Source organism: Hyposmocoma kahamanoa, unplaced genomic scaffold (assembly GCF_003589595.1).
Source record: "Hyposmocoma kahamanoa isolate Upper Pololo Valley unplaced genomic scaffold, ASM358959v1 90160, whole genome shotgun sequence".
NCBI lineage: Eukaryota > Metazoa > Arthropoda > Insecta > Lepidoptera > Cosmopterigidae > Hyposmocoma > Hyposmocoma kahamanoa.
In genome coordinates, this window is record NW_020654588.1 from 806 (window position 1) to 15,946 (window position 15,141).

Here is a 15,141-nt window from a genome sequence, read left to right on the forward strand (position 1 = left end):
AATAAAAATCTTGAGGTTGTAAATGTATGGGATTTATATTTTAAAGTTTTCTCTTTTTTCTATATTCTCAAATTACAAATATTTTTGTTTTCTGCGCAAGTTCACTTTTCGTAATATTTGAGTATTTGTAAACGCAAAACAATAAATTCAAAATTTCATGTGACGTCCCGGTTATTCTCATAATAACCTATATTCCCAAATGGAATATTGATCTATTTTAATTAAATGTTTGAATGTCGATAATGATTTATCGATAGATTATGGTACGACACTAAACAAATCTGCCATTTGTTCGTTCAATTTTTGTTTAGGTATACACGTTCATTCCGCAGTTAGGGCAGCTCCATTCTTTTATTTTTTTTCCATCCTGTAACCGAACCCTCATAAATTATATTAAACAACAAAAAAATAACTGCTGTTCATTCCTATCTGAAGCAGAGATTTTATGTTTTGTGGTCACCTCATAAACCTCTTGTGGTCGTTATACTCATAACATAAAACTTATTTTTAATCAATTGAAAAAATACAAGTTACAAGATGCCCAAGCCTGCGAATTAAAAAGTGTTCAAAAATAAATGGCAGATAATTTGTCATAAAAATATTTTCGTATTTGTCGTAATAATTGTGATTCTAGGACGTAAATTTTGCTGAAAATATAAACATTATAAATTATTTAGGTTATATAATAATTTTCGTTCATCTTGTGTCTGTAGTAGTGGTTATAACATTAAAAATGGATGTTGTCGGGAGCGAGATTGGGCAGAAAATGCGGGTAAATATTGCAGTTTTTACTGGATTTTACTGTGTTTTAGTACTAAAAACGATAGGACAAATAATTCCCAATATGTTTAAATAATATTTCTGTATATAGATATTACGACTCGTGGGTACTCATTAAACGATTATCATAAGCTACGGATTACTTACCCAACAGGAAATATGTGAAAAAGTCATGCCGTGGTAAGGAAATATAATAGTAATAATCGTTTAATGTTGCTGTATGTGAGGTGACGCAATTAACGTAAATTTCGACACTGAACGTTGACCTTTAGAATGCAATTTGTAACCTACATTATGTATCGATTTTTCCCGGCACAATTTAAGAATTGCGAAATGAATGTTACATTAGATGTAGTAGTTTAGCAGCAGTATAGTTTCTTGTGACAGATTTCTGCCGCCAAGCTGCAATGTGATTTTTACTGCTTTTCGGTTTTGAATGGTAAGGGTGCTGGGATCCGAATCCGAACCTTCGATAACGCAGTTGTCGACATATTTCTTTTCATTTTTATTTACAACACTCGAACCGATCGTCAAACTGTCGTATTCGAAACCAAGCTTAAATGACATCACACCCACCCGTACGATTACCGAAATTCTCGTTTAAATAAGGTCTGGATTTTGTTAAATTTTATTAATTTATTTTAATGCAAGACTAATGCATTCCTATATTTTAGGCCTATAAAGTCTTAAAAATGTATATAAAAGGATTTTAATTTTTCTTGTAACCTTTTTACTGACTAGCACTGTACACGCTGTTGGATAACAATATTGTATCGGAATCGTACGTTTAACTTGGAATGTTCTGGATAGCTTGGAAAGCGCTCTTTGATTCGAGAACAATGTCCAATTTAAAAATTTGGTTAAAATATTGAAGAGTTCTGAATTGGGGTCCTGATGAAATTACAGACAGGCGTAGGGGCAGTGCCTCTTAGATTTTTGTGATTTAAAATATTCAAAGTTTACTATGAGGTGTAGGACTAGTTTAACCCGTCAGTTGCCATCGTAAAAAAAATAAAAAGTAACGATGATAGAGTATGTTGGGAAACAGAGTATTAATAATTTATTAATTGATATAGCCTATTAAACTGCTGCAAGATATGAAATAACAGTGTTTAGGATGTGACTCCACAGTGTGTGTCCCTGTGATGTATTAAAATCTTTATGTCTTTATTTTTATTGTTTTCAGTCTGCCATCAAAGCAAAACTTACAGAATTAGGATGCTATGTTGGTAAGCAACCCTCAATTAATAGATAGCAGCAGTAGAACTCCTTGTGAAAGAGTTCGTACAGGGTAGTACTGCCACCTTACCTATTTCTGCCGCCAAGCAGTAATGTCAGCATTACTGTGTTCTGGTTTTGAAGGGTAAGGGTGCTAGTGAAATTACAGGCACATGGGACTTGTCAACTTATGTCTCAGGGTGACGGGCGCAGTGGTAGTGCCCCTCAGAACTTTGCAATTTAAAGCTCTGAGTGACACTGTAACTGTTATGGACAGGTGTGTAGCTTACCATCAGGTGCATGACTTGTTTGTCCCGTCACTTGATGTTACAAAAAAAGATTCAGCTCAACACGAGCACAGCAACTTTACCACTACTTCACATCAGCACAGCAACCTTCACTGGGTTCGCAGAGTGGCAAATTAATTTACAATCATTTTTTGAAAGTGACCCTATTAGTAACCGACTTTCAAAAAATTAGGAGGTCTCAAAAGAGTGTAAAGAAATTCCAATTAAAGGACTAGGGCTAGCACGACAGGGCGCGACATAAAGCGCGAGCTACTACTATTCTAACATAGAGATCTCGCGCTTTATGTCACGCCTTATCGCGCTAGCCCTACTGATACCTCAACTTATTATTTCTTGTCTTCTTCTTCATGAATGATGAAAAGTTATGATTACACCTGTATATCCCTTTGAGAAAGTTCACAACAATGTTAGCCCAATGTCATGATTATTTAATCTAAAGTCCTGTTGTAGATAGAAAGAATTCTGATTCTACTATGTAATGAAGCAAAACTTAACTGTTTTAGTTTGGGCCACCAATGTTGAAAAGCAGTGATATGGTTATTTAGGGAGTTACCACATTTATGCACATGGAATCACATCACGCCAATCATAAAATTACTGCCTCTGTGGCCGAGCGGTTACCATGCCGGACTGCCACGCAGAGGTCCCAGGTTCGATTCCCGGGCCGGGAGAGGTATTTGTATGGCCTACATTTATTTATCTCGTGAGTTTGGGTGTAATTTGTGGTTGTATATGTGTGTGTCCATGGCACCCGCGACACAGGGTTTCCCTAGTGCGGGGCTATGTTGAGTGTGTGCATTATTATTATTATTATTATTATAAAAAGCTTTAAATCCATGTAATAATAGCAAATATGACGTTATACGTTTTGCAACAGTTATATGTATATTGTCATAAAACTTTTATCTGATTAGCTGAAGAGGATTCCGCATTGATAAGTATGATGACTCCCGTAATTGACTCTTTGTTGTTTGATAATTGTTTAATTGATTTCCATTTAAAAAATATGTTTTCTTCCAATGGAAGAAGACAATGATCAAAATATTACATCTGGCTATTGTTCCTTGTCATACACAATGTGACTTTGAACATTTTTACAAGAATCTCGGCTATCTATTATTATATAAATTAATAATATAATATTATTATTAATTCTTGAGTTGATGTGTGAATTCATTCTGAATTGTACCTGGTCTGTGAATTTTTGACAAAGTTCACCATTGTTATTTATAATTATCAGTTGCCACTTCCATTCCATTGACAACAGTGAAAAGGCTTAAAATACCATATTTGAATTATATCAGAAAAAAAAAATAAAACAACAAAATGCAAGCGTGTATTGTATTAAACGTTTTTCAGATGATGAACTCCCTGATTATGTAATGGTAATGGTAGCCAATAAACGGACCCGCACTCAGATGGAAGATGATCTACAGCTTTTTCTTGGCGACAACACAGAGCTGTTTGTTAACTGGCTTCACCAGGTGCTGAAGAAACTGCAAGAAGTCACTATTACTGCACCTCTAAGTATGTTTACAACCCTAATTATTTGCAGTTAAATTTCTATTGACGTTTCTCAAGACTTCAAATTGAAGGGGCTCAGATGTTAAAGGAGGCAGTGGACTTTGTTCCTTCCGTTCGGAAGAATTTATCCATAAAACCAAGAAATGTAATTTTGGAAAAATATTGGTGACACTTACCTTTAACTCCCGTGCAGATGCGTACTGGCGGCGGTTAGAAGATAATTCATTGTTTGCGACGAATGAATATTATAAATAATTACTGATAAGCGGTTTTACATTTTCAGCAGCGGTTTTGTAATTTCCTATCAATTTTTCGTCTCAATGACGTTTTTATTTTCTTCTTTTTGGCCATAGCCCAGCGCGCAAGGAGGTCGGAGACTGCCGCCCAATCGTTCACCAAAAAATACCTTTAATGGTTTCATGGGCTCAAACATTCCCCCCACCTAGACGGACAAAGATCTCTTTGTTCTTCTAACTTTTAAACAAAGAGCGAGAAAGAAATAAAGATAAAAAACACATGCGAGGATGCGAACGTAACATACTTCTTTCCCCAAGAAGTCAAACAAAACATAATACTTACATTATAAGAAACAAAATGTGCGGTATGACAAAAACTTAAAAGTTAATTTTACTGCAGAGGTAAAGGGGAAACCTTTACCACTGGCCTTTGATAAGTGCCTGAATTAGTACGTACGGATACCACGCGGACTATTCTTCTATACTATATCTTTAACGACAGGGTGATGCGGTATAATATAGGAACTGGAATCATTTTCCAAGTCTTTCGCTAAAGAAATGTATCCCTTTTCTAAATAGTCGCGGATAATTTCATCATATTATTGATGAATAACATTATTTTGTTTAAACTTTCTTTCCAATGAATTATATCTGCGTGTCGCGGTAGATAAGGAATCGCCTAAATCAAGCGGATCGCGACAAAACGGTAGCGGAACAACATACCGACCGAGATCATTTCCATTAGTTTGTTGCGTATAAATTTGTTCACACACCTTATCTTCAGTAGACAGATATTTGCGGATGGGAACCTCTTCCGTTTCCCAAAATTTAGAAAGGAGAGTATCAACATTGTCAGTTGTGGTGAAGAATGTTTGTACAGAAGACGACTGAGCATCTACTGTATTAGCGGATCCGGAAATGACATCCGAAGACAGTTTCAATCGCGTCGGGTAAACCAGGTGGGCCGATAATGCGATTATTTTTCATTATACACTACGAAATTTTCAGCGCCCAGCAGTAAAACAATTTTACCCGACAAGTACCAATGACTATCACTGAATTGAATGTCCTGTAAATAATAATAATAAAGTGGTATTTATTTGACACGGCGGAAGATTACCAGATATTGTATCAATGACCAATGCTTGCAAGTTTAACGAAAAAGACGGATCAAATCGCGAAAACAGCGTGAGATTTGACGTTCCCTTTATAGACTGAGAACTTTCTCCAATACCATGTACTGACGTATTTTTATTGTCAGGTGTAAATTTCAACCCCAACGTACGTAAACAGCGTGACGTCACAAAATGTTTCTGAGAACCTATGTCAACCAGAACTCTTAAATCGCGGCGATTACCAAAGGCATCTAATACCTGTACGGTTGCAGTTCCTAACAATACTGTCTTATGCGAGGCTTGATTGATCGTAGCAGTGCCCGAGAAACCTACAGCATTATTATTATTAGTGTGCGGAAGGCCTGGAGAAATATCAGAGGGGCCATGTTGAACCGAAGACGGCGCGGAGTTGATATGTGGACGTACTGGCTGTGCGGCATGGACGGTCGCGGCTGAAGACGTGAGTTGTACAGCTGGGAGCGGTGCGGGAGGTCTAGGTTGACCTTTATTAGCATTACAGTAATATCCCTGATTAGAGACATTTGGGCGCTCAATCAATCTGCGGCACCATTGGCTATCATGGGCCTTATTGCAATGTCTGCAAGTAGAATTCGCCTTACACGTCGATAAAGTATGACGCACACTTAAACAATTCACACAACCATTACATTTTTTAATTATATTATATTTTTCTATTGGCGATAATTTCAAAAAGGGTTCGCATTGATACAAATTGGCATGTTTGTTACTTTTACAATAATTGCAAATAGGGTTGTTACTGTTATTTGCTAAAAACGTTTGCATATGCATATATAAGTAATTAAGGTAGGCTAGGCAATCTGTAAAAATTTGATTATTTTTGTTTTTGATTTTGACAGCTGGTAGTAATTCGGTTGCGTTCAGAAATTGTTCATGGAATGCTTTTTTTTTTTGTTTACTGGCGGCGGGCCGATAACCAATGTAACTTGTTTTATATAAGTCTTATAGTTTTTAATTTACGGTCGACTGGTGTGTTACACAGAACCCATACTTCGAAACTTTATTTTTTTTTATATATATATTATTATATTTTATATTAAGTATTATTTTTTTATACAATTCATATTTATTTATTATACCTCTATTTTTACCTACGCAACACGTCATGTCAGATGATGACTCTTTTTACTCAGCTTGCAACTCGCCTTCGTCTTTTCTTTCTATTGATAGTGAAGAATCTGAGTTTCATAATACTGGTACCCTTGGCGATTCATTAACGCGCGAATTCCAAAACTTCACGAACTTTCTAAACGTCTGTCATATAAATGCCCAAAGCATCCCTAGCCACTATAACGACCTACTTGACACTTTCTCTTCTCCTAATATTCATGCTATTCTGATTTCAGAAACCTGGCTTAAACCAAACCTTGCTTCTACATCTTTTAGTCTTCCTGGTTTCATATTACTCCGCAATGACCGCACGGGAAAGGGTGGCGGAGGCGTTGCCATTTACATCCGTAATGACGTTCCTTTCAAAATTCTTTCTTCTTCTCCCTCTCTATACTCCAGTTCTTTGGAACACTTGCTCATCAGATCAAGGTAAAGGGTATAAAAGTGGCTCTAGGGGTTGTTTACTGTCCTCCTTCTATAGATTACTTCTCTTCGTTCGAAACTTTCCTCTCATCTCTTAGTGCTGAATACACTCATCAAATAATCATGGGCGATTTTAATACCGACCTCATGAAAAACAGCATGAGAGCTCGTTCTTTGAAAGCAGTGATTGAATCTGTAGCTCTAACCGTTCTACCTCTTGAGCCTACTCATCACAACGTAGACGCGTCGGATACCTGGCTAGATCTTATACTTGCCTCCTCTATTGATCACGTGGGCAAGGCTGGACAATTTTTGGCACCAGGTTTTTCACGTCATGACCTCATTTACTTGAGCTACAAAATTAAACCACTTAAGGCTCAGCCTGTTACAATTGAACTACGTAGTTTCGCGAGACTTGACATGGAAGTGTTAAAAAAGGACGCGCAGGCTTTTGATTGGGGCCCTACGTTGTCAGCATCAACAGTCGATGAGGCGGTGTTTTCACTAAATTCCGCAGTTCTGAAACTTTTTGACACTCACGCGCCAATTCGATCTGTCAAACTTAAGCGCCCTCCTGCGCCGTGGATAACTCGAGCAGTCCGTATTGCAATGACAAGACGAGATCGTGCGTTTAGGAAATACAAACGCGACCGATGTGAGGAAAATTGGCTCTGTTTTAAAGCAGCAAGAAATAGGTGTAATCAGATGGTAAGAGCAGCCAAACGTAAACATATTTATGAAAATATTTTACATTCTTCCCCCGTTAACACTTGGAAATTCCTAAAATCCATTGGTGTAGGTAAACCGCAAATTTCGTACAATATAACTTCTTCCTTCTCCTTAAATGAGCTGAATACTCACTTTGCCAAAACTGCAACTTTGGACACCAACACCAAACAACAAAGTATTGCATTTATTAGAGCACTGCCCAAAATTTCAAATTCTGTATTTATTTTCACCTCAGTAACTGAAGATGAGGTCAGGAAAGTGGTTTTGTCAATCAAATCCAATGCTGTTGGGCACGATGACGTAAGTAGAATTATGGTTATGTGTATTTTAGAATGTATACTCCCTATTATCACGCACGTAGTTAATTTCTCGATGACGACTGGGGCTTTTCCTTCTCTGTGGCGAAATGCTCATGTAATCCCTCTTCCAAAAGTTACTAACCCCAGTCTCCTCAAGCATTACCGTCCCATCTCAATTCTTCCTTTTCTTTCCAAAGTCTTAGAGGCTATCGTTCACAAACAATTGTCTGCCTATGTTTACTCAAACAATATCCTTTCTCCATTTCAATCAGGTTTTCGACCAGGTCATAGTACTTCTACTGCATTGCTAAAGATTGTTGAGGATGTAAGGAGGGGCATGGACTGTACTCTACTTACTGTGCTGGTCCTAATTGACTTCTCCAATGCATTCAACGCCGTGGATCATGACCTTCTCCTTGCTACCTTAGACCACCTAAACATCTCTTCAACGGCAGCTCAATGGTTCTCTTCTTATCTCCGCGATCGCCAACAAGCGATTCGTATTGATCGCTCGTTCTCAGAATGGTGTAAACTCACTTTCGGGGGTACCTCAGGGCGGAATTCTCTCTCCTCTCTTGTTTTCTATTTTCATAAATCTGATTACGTCCAGCATCAAATGTTCTTACCACCTGTATGCCGACGACTTGCAGCTTTATACCGAGGTTAATGTCGGTGGCATAAGTGATGCAATTGTATTAATTAATGATGACCTTCATCGCGTCTCGGTTTGGTCCCAAAAGTTTGGTATCAATGTCAACCCTTCTAAGTGTCAAGCCATCATCCTTGGAAGCTCACGCCTTTTTTCGTCTTGTGATCTGTCGTGCGTGCCACCAATAATGTTTGAGAACGTAGTGATTCCTCTGTCAAATCAGGTAAAGAACCTGGGGCTTATTATTGACACAGGCCTTACGTGGGATTCCCAGGTGTCTGACGTTTGTCGTAGGGTTACAGACACTATAAGAGCTCTTTACAGATTTAAGAACTTTCTTCCAATTAAAACCAAAACTCTCCTTGTTCAAGCTCTAGTGTTGCCTGTGATTGATTATGCTGACGTGTGTTACAGTAACATCTCTCAAACCTTTTTGAATAGATTAGATCGTCTTCTTAACAACTGTATTAGGTTTATTTTTGGTCTGCGGAAGTATGACCACATCTCTGCTTTTCGTCGTCAACTAAATTGGCTTCCCATCCGTGAACGCAGGTCCTTAAGAATTTTAACCACACTTTTCTCCATCTTGTTCGACCCGGCTGCACCTGATTATCTTAAATGTTCATTTCAATTTCAAAACGCTCGGCCGGGTTGTGAATTTCGATCTTCCCGTAGCCTTAAGCTTTCTATTCCTTCTCATCGCACTGATTTTTTGTCTAATTCTTTTACCCTTCATGCAATTCGTCTTTGGAACGCGCTCCCGCTTCGTGTAAGACAAGCTCAGACCAAATTATCTTTCAAGCGCATGTTGCGCAAGCATCTGTTTGACAATTGTCAAAATTAAGACACTGTATAATGTTGCTTTGGGTACATATATCATATTATTTATTATTATAATATATATATGTAAGTTTATTATGTATGCATAATAAGTATGTTTATAGTATGTTATTTATTTATACCATACAAATTATCGATTAGTTTTCTAGTATATTGTTCTTCTTGTTTAAGTGTAGCACCAACCTATTGTGTTTTTTTTCCTGTTTGGCCCAATGGTTGACTGGTAGAGATTGCCTTATGGCATTAAGTCCGCCATTTGTACTTTAGTGTATTGTACAATAAAGTTTAAATAAATAAATAAATAAATATGCGTAAGATGCGTGCGAGTCGCGGGAGTTGGATGGCTTCGTTGAGCATGGTTGCCTACGTATGGATGCGACGTTGACGTGACTGTAGTAGTACGTTGTAATATTTTTGTTTGATCGCGAATAAATGATAGAAATTCGTCATATTTAGGAAATACATCGCTGCTGTTAAGAGACATTTCAAATGCTTTACACAAGTATAAATGCAACCAACATGCGTAATGCCAAGTGTACAAAAATGAAGTCGGTCAATTCTTTAAATGTTCAACTGACGTAAAGCGGATACCGAAGTCGAAAAGTGATCAATAAAGCTTTCTAAATTTGACAAGGCGGAAATGTTGAATGTTATCAGCTTGTATTAAAAACTTAGCAATTTTATCACGCTTCGTTTTCGGTATGGCATCATAAATGCTTTGAATGCGTGAAAGGTAAGAATCACGTTTACTTGATAAAAGTGAGATTTTATTCTCCATTTCTTCTATTAAAATGACGCTATGTCAAAAAAATGGGATGGAATGAAACACTAGAACACAACCAAAATAATTCAAATTCTAAATTCTAAATTGTATTAACTTTGTGTCTACAGCGTAAAAACATATGACGTGGCCATAAGTGTAAGTGAGACGAAATAGTATTTGTCAAGCACTACAAGCACTTTAACCGAGTCGTATAATAATGACGTTTCCGTACGTACAAATTTCAAAGCGGTATTATGAATTTTAATTTATAAAATTCTAACTGAAAATGCAGGGAAATATTAAAATATTGCGGAAATGCGATAATTAGAGGTAGAACCCAGGTCTCAATGGCCTATAGGTATGAAAAAGAGGAGTTAAAGGGAGTACAAATACAAATACGTTTTACGTATGGCAGATGAGAATTTTGAAATAAAACCGAAAATTTTAGGAAAACTTACAGAACGTTCGGCTCGTAGGCCAAAAATTTGAAGGGGCTCAAATGTTAAAGGAGGCAGTGGACTTTGTTCCTTCCGTTCCGAAGAATTTACCCATAAAACCAATATATGTAATTTTGGATAATTATTGGTGACACTCACTTTTAACTCCCGTGCAGATGCGTGCTGGCGGCGCGGTTAGGAGATAATTTCTTGTTTGCGACGAATGAATATTATAAATAATTACTGATAAGCGGTTTTACATTTTCAGCAGCGGTTTTGTAATTTCGTATCAATTTTTCGTCTCAATGACGTTTTTATTTTCTTCTTTTTGGCCATAACCCAGCGTGCAAGGAGGTCGGAGAATGCCTCCCAAACTTTCACCAAAAAATACCTTTTATGGTTTCATGGGCTCAAACACAAGAATTTATAAATAGTTATCAATCAATGCTATAAAATATCAGAAAGGTTGATGCTTTAATATCTGTTGGGAATGAATCCCATCTTTTAATGTTGACTTTGTATCCTGCCAGCTGTAACAGTGCAATGCCGCAGCATACGCTGAAAGTCATTGCATTACATAGTAAACAGTTAGAGCGGCGATGTCTGAGATATCTGCTGCGGTGCCACACACTCTTATCTTTAAATTATTACCACCTAAGTGCTTATTTCATTATCTCTCATATAAACAAATCTTTTTTTCAGAACCAGAAATAGAAAAGAGTAAGGAAAAGTCAAAAGAAAAGAAAGCAAAAGATAAAAAGGAAAAGGACAAAACAAAAGCAAAGAAAACTGATCACTTGAAGAAAGGAAAAAAGAAACATAAAGATAAGTCGCATCGTAAGAAAGACGAGAAGAAGGTTCATAAAAGCAAGAAAAAGAGCAAACATTATGAAATGGTACATCCTAATGTACCACCTTTGCTTATGAATATGGAGAAAGAATCTGAACCATCAATTACTGATGTCTTTGCTGGTCAGATTTTAAAGAAACATGGTGTAACCATAGATTCTCCTAAAAAAGAAGAAATTATAGATGTAAAACCGGTGATCAAGGAAATAAAAAGGCCTATTTTGCCCATTATTGATCCAGCTACCATACCAAGTCAATCTGAGCCCGAAATTAGTACCAAAACTATTGAGTCTAATACTATTGCGAATGAATCTGGCACTATATGTAATGAAATTGGTATCGAAGCTGGTGAAACCAGTACTTTGGATAATGAACTTAGTACAGATATAGTGCAAGGGGCTCCTAGAGACGAACAGATAAAAGAAATTAACGAAATTGAAGCAAAGATACAAGGTTTGAAACAGAAACTGGTTGAACAGTTAGATTCCATGTCTGATGATGAGGATTTTTTGACTATTAGGACTGAGGCGGAAGAATTAATGAATGATTTTGCTGAAGATGTCTTTCAGGTAATTTTAACTTAACTCTTTGTTTTGTGAGGCCCATTATAAGTAAGATATACTGCAGTGGTGAAATGTCATTATACACAATATACATTGGCTACATTGACTTACAATTATATGGACGTCGGGTCCGCGCTAAAAAGTGTCCGAACTTGTAAGGCGTTAAAATCGTATACAGAGCGCCAAACTCCGCTTTAGTCTTCATTTGTTCGACTGACAGCGCGATACTGCTATGACATTACAATTTAAATTTCGAATAGGTTGACTTGGGACATTTTCTTCGTGGTTTTTGTATTAGACCCGTCGTCCATTTATTTGTAAGTCAATGATTGGCTAGCCTTAACAATTTATTCAATCAAGACAACATTCTTAAACAAACATTTAATTTAAAACCTACACTCTTGTCAGTGGACTGTCTCCGTGGCCGAACGGTTACCCTGCCGGACTGCCACGCAGAGGTCCCAGGTTTGATTCCCGGGCCAGGAGAAATATTTATATGGCCTATATTTATTTCTCTCGTGAATTTGGGTGTAATTTGTGGTTGTCTATGTGTGTGTCCATAGCACCCGCGACACAGGGTTTCCCTAGTGCGGGGCTATGTTGAGTGTGTGCGTTATTATTATTATTAGTGGAATAACTTCCAACTATCACTATTTACTGCTCTATCTTTGGGTTCCAGAAATGACAACTTGTCACTTGCTTGCTAGGTCTTCCCCTGCCTCTCTTTTCTTTAATCTTCCCTTCTCTAATAATGAGACATGTAATATAATTAACTGATTTACATTTTCACATAATTTTCAAGAAATAAAACGCCTGGTTCTTTTATCCGATTGTCTAGCTGTGCAATGCCTTACAAAATGGCTGATTGTTTTGTTTGACAAGGCAAGCTGCACATCGCCTCGAATATTCTTTTGCACAGAAAAGTACTGAGTAGCTGTCTCTTTCGATCTTAGTAAAAAATGAGCATGATCCATATCGTTTCAATTACGCGAATTCAAATGGCAAGTCATGTCGATAGAGTTTGTTTGTTTGGTAAAGAATAATTACTAATGCGTAAATGAAGGCGATAAAGGTAGATTGTCTTGTTTCCGTGGCAAAGACTAAGTTGCATCCAATACCGCAAGTGTAATCTCCTATAATTAGTAGTATTATACTATTTGTTTTTGTTCAAAATAATAATGGAGGGCAAATAGTTCTTGCGTGCTAGTGTTTTTGATCCCCGACCCAGAAAGAGGGAAGCTAGATTGAAGCCTTTCTCTCTATTTCTGTAGCATCCTACCTCCCAAATAGATGGACAGATCTCAAAGCAGATTTTTTTCATTTGAAGGCTAACTTAATCGGATGGTTTTTAACCATGTTTGATGAACACCTGGCTTGATCGTCAGTCATAAGATGCATATTTACTAAACTTCCATTTGTTTGTAAGGAAAGAGCCACAGGACTCTTCATTCCAAAGACATAAAACTATAGTAAGGATCTCTTTATGGATCAAGGACTCATCGCAGACGGTTCCAAAATAATAATAAGCGTGACTTGAAATGTTTTGGTATATTACGGAAATCTAATGAAATTACAATATTGTGAATACCTTGGTCTGATGCTGTAACCAGGACAGTCTACAGATTACCAAATACCTCAACTATTTACAATAAAATTGTCATGTTTGAGCTGATCAGATTGGTCTCAACGAGTTGTTAGCTTACAGATGGTATCTTTCTTGGCTTTTTGGAATACACCGCCTTACCTGTTTTTAAATTTTAATTTAAGTTTTATTAGTAATATTTGATTGTTTCTGTCATTGTGGTTTTCGTTATGTCATCAAATAAGTGTGCAATTCAATCAGTATCATATCATGGCGTTCAAATAAACAAATAATTAAGTCAAGTAAGTTATACTCGACTAAATCAAAACACAATGTCAATTTTAATTTTGTCGGGTATTACTTATTTCACGGTAATTGTGTTACGGACTGGGAACGGGAGTTAACCACCTGATTCACCTCTGATAGTATATATTATTTGTATATTTTATTGAACAGGAATTACAGAAGACATTTTTAAAGCATTAATAATCAATTGTGTTATGCGTGTATTACAAATAACATTCATATATGCAATAATATTTATTTTTTGTCGAGTTCTCAGGTTTTCGCGATTGTTACACTAGTTTCCCATGTTTTGTTTGACTAACTGTAATTAGTTTTTCATGTAGATATATTTGCTTTTTATATTTCAGGAAATCTCGTCACAAACACCAGCAGTGGCTGTGGCAACACCTCCTTTGCAGTCCAAAAAATCCCCCTCCCCAATTCCGCCAAAACCTTTAGAAATCCCAAAAGAGATTCCCAAAGAACCACAAGAACCCCAGGAACTGCCCCAAATAGAATTAAAACTTCCCAAAAGACCCATAAGAGAGAGACTAGGCGCGCGCGAGGAACCAAAGAAATCAGCAGAAAAAAAAGTCCCAGAAAAGAAGGCTCAAGAAGAACAGGAAAAGGCAGAAAGTCCTGAAAGGTTGTTACATTAACAAATTAAGGTATAAGGATATTGTGCTTGTGTAAGGTATTTATTTCTCTGGTAATTACTTTTTTTTTTTTCCATTAAAAATGAGCTTACATTAACTTGACAATTTATAAAACAGTGGAGATATTAATAATAATAAATTATTATCACGTCCTGTACAGACGTTATAAGTTTTGGTATAACGAATAAAGTGAGTAACGAACAAAAGTATTTCTAGTGATTTCTTGTCAACACTAATATTATTGATAACTATATAACCGACTTCATAAATAGGTGGAGGTTCTCAATCCGTCTGTATTTTTTTTTGTGTATAACTTTGTTACTCCGACATTCGTGAACCGATTTCGATGATTCTTTTTTTGTTGGAATGGGACTACCTCGGTAGAGGTCCTATTCAAATTTGAAGAAAAACAGAACCGGATGAAGTGCGTGTAAAAAAGCGCTCGCACGAGTCATAGTGCCCTTCCCGCATAACCAAGAGGTTGATAGAGAGGGGCACTGTAAACAGAACTTATATAGAATGATATGGGACTGTTTTTGCAGCCAGTCAGTCCGCTGGTCATCCACAGAGGCTGAACGTTGGTTTTGATGTAGTTTATCAAAAAATTAATGTCATAAGGAAATCACTAGCAAAATTAGGAAATCACTAGCAAAATTGTATTCATGTTGTCATTAACCAATAAATCAAGAGGATTGCCAATCAAGGTACAAGACAGCGTGGTCGAGCATTTAGTACC

At 36.9% G+C, this 15,141-nt stretch overlaps 1 protein-coding gene across 1 annotated transcript; it reads left to right on the forward strand.

Annotated features, from left to right (window-relative positions):
- The first annotated feature begins 733 nt into the window (after nt 1–733).
- LOC113236227 (zinc finger CCCH domain-containing protein 14-like) lies at nt 734–14,599 on the forward strand. Its single transcript, XM_026472233.1, has 5 exons — nt 734–772; nt 1,967–2,009; nt 3,666–3,833; nt 11,173–11,888; nt 14,118–14,599. Exons 1-5 carry the CDS (start codon nt 734–736, stop codon nt 14,406–14,408), a joined length of 1,257 nt encoding a protein of 418 aa, XP_026328018.1. The 3' UTR covers nt 14,409–14,599.
- Nucleotides 14,600–15,141: the final 542 nt, after the last annotated feature.

Excerpts from the sequence above, each read along its gene's own strand:
- LOC113236227 (XM_026472233.1), top strand. The coding sequence starts at position 734 with ATGGATGTTGTCGGGAGCGAGATTGGGCAGAAAATGCGG. Across the intron at positions 773-1,966 it reads AGATTGGGCAGAAAATGCGG|TCTGCCATCAAAGCAAAACT; the intron begins GTAAATATTGCA and ends TATTGTTTTCAG. Across the intron at positions 2,010-3,665 it reads AGAATTAGGATGCTATGTTG|ATGATGAACTCCCTGATTAT; the intron begins GTAAGCAACCCT and ends AACGTTTTTCAG.